Source organism: Magnolia sinica, chromosome 1 (assembly GCF_029962835.1).
Source record: "Magnolia sinica isolate HGM2019 chromosome 1, MsV1, whole genome shotgun sequence".
Taxonomy (NCBI): domain Eukaryota; kingdom Viridiplantae; phylum Streptophyta; class Magnoliopsida; order Magnoliales; family Magnoliaceae; genus Magnolia; species Magnolia sinica.
In genome coordinates, this window is record NC_080573.1 from 45,284,818 (window position 1) to 45,293,022 (window position 8,205).

Genomic DNA, 8,205 nt, shown 5'->3' on the forward strand with positions numbered 1-8,205 from the left:
AGCTCGACCTCATGGGACGGACGGGTGAGGTCAAGCGCATAGTACCTTTTCCCTATATATATATATATATATATTCCATGACATAATCAACCGGCTGGATGTCAAATAAAAATTACAGTGGACCCTAAGAGATTTTTAATGGTGGACAGTCAATCGTAATTATTGTTTTCCAACGGTGTGACCCACATTATACTTAGAACTGTCTCATTTTAGGGATCAAGCACTAAAATGAGCTGGAAAATTAGATGGACCGCTTGGATCAAGCACATACATCATGATAAGGCCCACGGAGCATCGACTACTAGCCAAGTGGCCAGAACCGCGTCTGAAACGGATGTAAGGCAAATGCATCAGTTTGGACGGCATCATAAAATGAGCTGGGAAAACGGATGAGTGGCATGGATGTAAGCCATATGCATCAAGGTGGGCTCAGGGACAGAGATACACTGACATCCGTGGATCCCCTAATCCACCGAAGCCGCGCCCCTCCTCCGCATCAGAGCGGATCAGGTAAGACCCGGCATCACGCAAGACGGTCTACCTGAATATATTTATTATGCATCCACCCCGTCCATCCATTTTTTCAGATAATTTTAAGGCATTATTATAAAAATGAAGTGGATACAATTATTAAGTAGACCTTATCATGAGAAACAGTGGTGGTTTGGCAGGAAATCAGGCCCCCCCTCTTTCCCATTGATGCCGGTTCGCGAGAGAGCCTTTTTCAGGGAAGCGGATTGCGTACTGATTAACTCAGTACCCTTAGCGTACTGAGTAAACTGTGTGGGGTCCCTTGTTATTGATTTATTTTATCCACTCTGCTAATCCATGTTAAAAGATAATTTTAGAGCTTGATCCCAAAAATGAAGCAAATTAAAATCTCAAACTGGACCACACCACAGGAAACCGTTTGATTGAACCTCTACCATTGAAAATTTTTTGGAGGCCAAAGAAGTTTTGGATCAAGTTGATGTTTGTGGTTTCTCTTCATCCATGTCTTTGTGATCTTATAAACAGGTTGGATAACAAATAAAAATTACTTTGGACCTTAGGAAGGTTTCAACGGTGGAAATCATTATTCCACACTGTTTCCTGTGTAATGGTCCACTTGAGCTTTGGATTTACTTCAATTTTGGGATCAACCCCTAAAATTAGCAGTAAAAATGGATGGAAGGTGTGGATAAACCACATACATTCAGAGTGGGTCCAACTGAGTTTACTTAGTACGATAAAAGCGTACTGAGTTACTACCACTGAATATTTGGTGGATCTCGCTAGATGTTGGTGAGAAATCCAACCGTTCAACAGTTTCGCCAGATCATGTTAGGACATGGCACAAACATGCTCAAAACTCAGGTGAGCTGCATATAAGAAGAAAAGAAATGGTTAGGGAAATGCCTATCATTGAAACATTCCCAGCCTCGACGGTGATGTTTATATATCATTCACACCGTTCATAAGTTCATTTCTGATGTTTATATACCACCTACAGGGATCATAAGTTCATTCCTTCTAGGATGAATTTGAAAAAAAAATAATTAACTTCACCCAAAACTTATATGGCCCCAAATGTTTTAATGCGGACCTTCAATCCTCACTATTTCCTATCATGCCTTGTGCTTGAGTTATGGATTTACAACATTTCTCAGTCCTCATCCTAATATGATCCGAAAAAATAGATGGATGGGGTGGATTTCTCACCTGGTGGATATCTCACAAACATTATATGGTGGGACCATCTAGCTTGCATTCACAGGGAAGCTCCTACAAAAGGATTTTGCAAGCAATCGCGTGGGTCATACAGAAATCTGACCTAGGCAAAACATGGGTCCTTGTTGTGCTGTAGACCAGGCATTCCATTTTCGAGATAAGAAGACAGATTTTGATGTGGGGAACTTCCTTGGGCCCTATATCATATTGTATGTGTTATACTTGTACCATCCATTACTAACTTTGAGATATGTCTTTGGAGCATGACACCAAAAATAATGCATATCCAAAGCTCAAGTGGGCTACACCTCAGGAAACAATGGGAATTGGGAGCCAACTATTGAAAACTTCTTATGCCACAAGAGGCTTAGATCAAGCTTGATATTTTTGTTTTCCCATCATATATCCAAGGTTGTGTAAAATAAACTTCATGGCAGGCCCTAAGAAGGTTTCAATGACAATCATTCAACTGCTTTCTGCAGTATAGTCCACTTGAGCTTTGGATCTACCTCATTTTACGCCATTGCATTAAACTAATAGGGAAAAAATGGATGGATTGTGAGGATCTCCAGTATGATACATTGCGGAGTATGAATAAGAAAATACATACTTGGACCATCAGTTTTGCTCCAACTAGGTAGGCATTTAATGAGAAAAATTTTCTCTAATGCTAATTAATGTTGACAGAGAGAGGGGCGTTTGCTTCACGCTAGCCTTTTAAGAGGCCTTTTGAAAATGATCTCTGATTTGGGCGGGCTCCATTGTGGTGTTAATGTAAAATCTACGTTGACCATCACGTGTGTCACCTTATGTTAGATCTTAGAACTGAAAATCAATTTCATCCATGGTTCAAGTGGACTGCACAATTGGAAATAGTGTTAAAAAATAGCTCACCTTTTAAAATAATTCCTTTCATGAGGCACATCTAAATCAAGTATGGGTCTAATTTTTGAGTTATATGCCTAGCTTTTGATGTGGCATCTAATGGTTGGAATGGATTTCACTTACTCATAATTGGGGTACCGTAAAAATTAAAAGTAAATGTCTCTCCCTCTACCATTCTATTGGTGTGTCCTACCTAAATCAAATGTCAGCCTATATTTTGTCTGTAGACTTAGAATAAGATCATACATCTATCTCTCATGCACATCATGACATCATGGTGGGCCTGATAATAATAAGGTTAGACATTCCTCTTCCACCGTTAAGCTTCTTCCGGCTTCCTTACTAAAAAAAAAGAGCCATATTAGGAAAAATATAAAAAGCGGATTAAGTACAATCCAATGCTTATGCAACACAGTTTGTCCCTAACCATGTCACTCACCTTCATGTATGTATGTATATCCAAGCGGTCCATTGGTTTTTTCAGCTCATTTTAGAACATTGATCCAAAAATGAACCAATTATAACTCTTGAGTGGTCCACACCAAATAGAAAATAGTGAAAATTGAACTTTTTACCATTAAAATTTCCTAGGGCCCAACGTAATTTTTTACTTCCCACCTAACTTATTGATAATGTCACAAAGACCTTGACGAATGAAAATAAAAATAAAAATAAATTTCAGCTTAATTCAAAACTTTTGGCCCACGAAAAGTTTTTAATGACTAATCACCACTATCTCTGTGGTGTGGTCCACCTGAAATATATATCTATTTCGTTTTTCAAATCCTGTTTTATCATAAGCTAAAAATATAGATGTAGAGAATGGATATACAATACCTTTATCAAGGTAGACCCAGGATGAGGGATGCACGGAACTGCATGTGTACAGGCTGCACCCAATGGGGCGCGGATTGGATACTGACAAGGTCACTATCGAAATAGCTAATGAAGTGACGTCACAAAGCTCTGTGGACCCCACCATGATGAATGTGTTGTATCCATACCGTCCAAACATTTTTAGAGATAGTTTTATGGCATTACAAAGAGAATGAGACAGATCTAAAGTTCAAGTAGACCCCACCATAGGAAATAATGGGGACAGTGACATCCACCGTTCAAAACTTCTTAGGGGCCACAGTAGTTTCCGATGAAGCTGATATTTTTTCTTTTTCACATCATCTATCTCTATGTTAACTTATGAATAGGATGGATCTCAAAAATACATCACTGTGGGCCCTATAAATGTTTCATCGGTGGGTATGACCGGCTCCCATGGTTTTCTGTGGTGGATCCACTTGAAAGATAGATCCATCTAATTCTCTTTGTAATGGCATAAAACGATCTCTACAAACGGTTGGACGGTATGGATACAACACATGCATCATGGTGGGGTCCACAGGGCTTGGTGACGTCACTTCAGTAGCCATTTGGCTACTGACCTTGTCAGTATCCAATCCGCGCCCCACCCAATGTACTCCCACTTTTTTGGGAATAGGCGCCTTTTATCCAGGGAATACGAAGAAGTTTAACGGTAGGAGAGAGCTTACCACGACTTTTGATATGGCCCACCGTATCATGTAAGCAAGATCCACTCTGCCCATTAGATGTGCAATCTCATTGTAGGTGTTAAAAGAAAATATAACGTAGATTTGTAATTCAGGTGAGCCACACTAATGGAATATTCGAGGGAGAGACATCCACCTTTGATTCTTTGATTTTTACAGGACCCCAATCATGAGCATGTGAAATCCACTCCAACCATTAGATGCAAAAGTAAAGGCTAGCTTCGGGACTTAAAATTCATATACATACGTGATTCAAGTGGGCCTTATCCAACAATCATTTTAGAGGGTGAGCATTTTTTTTTTTAAAGGTAACTAGAAAATTCATTAAAAAAGGAAAGAGGAGAACAAGAGGAGATGGAGAAAAAGAGCAAAGCTGCTGAGACAGCAGAAAAGCTCTAAATCCCTAAAAAAACAAAAATCTTTTAACCCCTTGGCATTAGTTGCCCATTCCACTATAAGCCTCTTGGCTCTAGACCCGACAGCTGAAGGAGGGGAAGAGGTGTTATTAAAGCATCTCTCGTTCCTTTCAAGCCACACTGACCACCAAATGGCCAAAATAGTCGTTTTCCAAATGGAAGATCTTTGCTTGCCGAGCCTAAAACCGTGCCAAAAAGCCAGAAGGAGATGAGCTGATTGAGGGAGGCACCAGGAAATGTTGAATCTTTGACAGAAGTCGATCCATATTTGTGAGATGAAAGAGCAATGCATGAGAAGATGATCCACCGTTTCCGCGTTTTGCATGCAACACAAACAGATGTTCACAATCTGCATACCTCTCTTTCTGATGTTGTCTATAGTTAAGATACGATTACGGTCCGCTAACCAACCGAAGCAGATAACTTTAGGAGGAGCCGGGATTTTCCAGATGAAGGGGGAAGCACGAACTGGGGAAGATGGGGAGGGAGAAATGGAGGCGTAGAGGGATTTTACTGTGAAAGAACTTGACTGATGAATGTTCCAGATAAGTTTATCAGGGACTGATGGTTGTGGTGCTGCTTTAGAAATACAATCCATGAGGTCCACGAATTCAGAGAACTCGTTGTCGGTAAGGTTTCTAGTGTATCTCATATCCCAGACAGTTTTGTTCCCTGTTAGGGAGTAGTAATCAGATATGAATCTATTTTTGACAGGATCCAGTCGGAATATATTGGGGAATCGATCCTTCAACAATGAATCACCCAACCAGAGATCGTCCCAAAATCGGACAGCGGACCCACTACCCAGCTCAAAACTGATGTGCTCGAGAACAGATTGTTTAGCCTTGAGAATTCCTCTCCACAGTTGGGATGCCCTGTAATGAGAAGAGTCTTTAGTCCACCATCCTCCCTGAGTATGCCCGTATTTACCTTTGACTAACCTCAACCACAAAGCTTCAGGTTCTGTCCCAAGATGCCACGTCCATTTACCTAGAAGAGCCAGATTCATTCGCCTCAAAATTTTGACGTTAGCTCCACCTTCCCGATGTATCTTGCAGACTTCCTTCCAGTTCAGGAGATGAAAGCTGTGCTGGTTGTCACTGCCGGACCACAAAAAATCCTTTCTAATAACTTCAATGGCATTCAGCACAGAAGAAGGGCATCGGAGAAGGAACATAAAGTAGAGGGGAAGGTTTGCCAGAGCTGCGTTGATTAGGGTGAGGCGGCCGCCAAGAGATAGATAGCGAGATTTCCACCGCGCCAGATAATTGTGGAATTTCCCCACAATTTTGTTCCACATTGACTTGGGCGGGGGGCCGACTGAAAGGGGAAGGCCCACAAAAGTGGTTAGAAAAGAATCTGAAGCACACCCGAGCGAAGCAGCAAAGGTGTGGAGACTATCAGGCTGGACGTTGATCCCAAATAATATAGATTTTGCCATATTAATACGAAGACCGGAAACCGCTTCAAAGCAGAAGAGAGCTGCGCGCAAGTTGGATATGAAAGGGGAAGAGGCTTCAGAGAATATGAGAGTATCATCAGCGAATTGAATATGGGTGATGGGGAGAGGTAGCCCAGGCATAGCAAGACCTTTTAAGATACTTTCTTCCTCACCTTTAATCATCATTTTAGAGAAAGCTTCTCCGATAATAAGGAAGAGGAAAGGGAACAAGGGGTCTCCCTGACGAAGGCCTCTGGTGCTCTTGAAGAAGCCTTTGGGGGATCCGTTCAACATGACAGAAAAATGAGCAGAACTGACACAGGCCTGAATCTAGTTTCTCCATCGAACCCTGAATCCCATCCGAGTAAGCATATATTGAAGAAAGGACCAGTCGACGTGATCGTAGGCCTTAGCGATGTCCAATTTACAAAAAATACCTTGTCTAGAGGATGTCCGGTATGAATGGAGGATCTCATTGGCTATTAAGGCACAATCAGTGATTTGTCTGCCTTTGATGAACGTGTTCTAATTAATAGAAATCAGGTTCCCAATAACCTTGGAGAGACGAGCTGAAATCACTTTGGCGAGGATTTTATAGGGGGCTCCGATCAGACTGATTGGTCTGAAGTCGGCAAAAGAGCTCGCACCCGAGACTTTAGGGATGAGGGCAATAAAGGAAGCACCTAGGCCCTTAGATAGAAGGCCTTGTGAATGGAATTCCTGGAAGAAGAAAAGGACATCCTGGCAGACGAGGTCCCAAAAAGTTTGGAAGAAGATGATGGGGAAGCCGTCTGGACCGGGAGATTTGTCACCACCCAAAGAGTCAATCACCTCCTTGATTTCATCAATAGAAAAGTCAGCTTCGAGAAGGGCCGCCTCTGCAGTCTATAGGCTGCTGAATTGGATGTTGTCCAGGCACGGTCTGTCCCAAGATTTAGCACTAAGCAGACGTTCGAAGTGGTTGATTGCGAGGTCGGCGATGGCCTGTTTATCATCGATCCAAACACCATTGTCGCAAATACTGACAATAGCTTTAGATCGAGCACGCATACTGGCTATGCTATGGAAGTATTTTGTATTTTTGTCTCCCTCAGCAATCCATCTAGCCTTGGATTTGATTTTCCAGGAAGCCTCTTCTTGAAGAGCAGCGATCGACAGAGCTTGAATAATTTGGATACGCCTACTCAAAACTTCATTGGGGATGTGAGTGTCGTTCAGACTATTATCAATTTGCTGTAGCTCTGAATGGAGGGCTTCCGTTTCGGCTTCTTTCATACGAGATTCCTCGTAGAACCATTCCTTGATCTTCAACTTGAGTAATCTTAATTTACATATCAGCTTGTGTCCCGCGAAACCTTCGACCTGAAAAGAGGACCACCAGGCTGATATCTTCTCCTTGAAACCTTCTTTACAGAACCATGAAGAATTGATGCGGAAGAGTTTTGGGCCCCAATTATCCTTCACCATAATGAGCAGCAGAGGGCAATGGTCCGATGTAGTTCGAGGCAGCGTCGTTTGAAGGATAGAGGGAAAGGCCTCCAGCCAATCCGGGGAGACGAGGAACCTGTCCAGCCTATATTGGATGGGGGATCTACGACCATTCGACCAAGTGTACTTGGCTCCCAGAAGCGGTAAATCGACAAGCCCCTGAGATTGAATCCAAGAGGAGAAACAATTCATAGCTGGAGACACCGTTCTAGGCCGGGAGTGTTCGTTAGCGAAACGGATGACGTTGAAGTCACTAACCACACAATAGGGGCCTGAGAATGAATGTCTAACAAGGGTTAATTCATCCCAAAAAGTAGGGCTACCTGATTCAACAGAAGGGCCATACACAACAGATAGAAGGCAGACAAAGTTAGATGACTTATCTTGCAGGATAACCGAGATAGAGAAAGATCTTTTAAAGACCGATTGGAGGTCCCATTTAGAAGCTTTCTAAGCAATTAGGATGCCCCCCGAAGATCTTGAGGCATCAAGCGAAACCCACTTAGCGTCGGACGCCGACCACAAAGAAGCAAGAAGACTTTGATTGAAGACAGGCACCTTAGTCTCTTGAAAACAAAGAATATCTAGGTTCTTTCTATTGACAGAGGCTTTAATGAGACTACATTTCTGTCTAGAACCCACCTCCCTAACATTCCATGAAAAGATCTTCATGGAACATCTGAACTTCCCCGGGTGCCCT

The 8,205-nt window shown here is 42.3% G+C and overlaps 1 protein-coding gene across 1 annotated transcript; it reads right to left on the reverse strand.

Annotated features, from left to right (window-relative positions):
- Nucleotides 1-6,902: 6,902 nt before the first annotated feature.
- On the reverse strand, nucleotides 6,903-7,697 carry LOC131246067 (uncharacterized). The gene has a single exon (XM_058245931.1). It carries the CDS (start codon nucleotides 7,695-7,697, stop codon nucleotides 6,903-6,905), a length of 795 nt encoding a protein of 264 aa, XP_058101914.1.
- Between the last annotated feature and the right edge of the window lie 508 nt (nucleotides 7,698-8,205).

Coding starts and splice junctions, on each gene's coding strand:
- LOC131246067 (XM_058245931.1), bottom strand. CDS start 7,697: ATGAATTGTTTCTCCTCTTGGATTCAATCTCAGGGGCTTGTCGATTTA.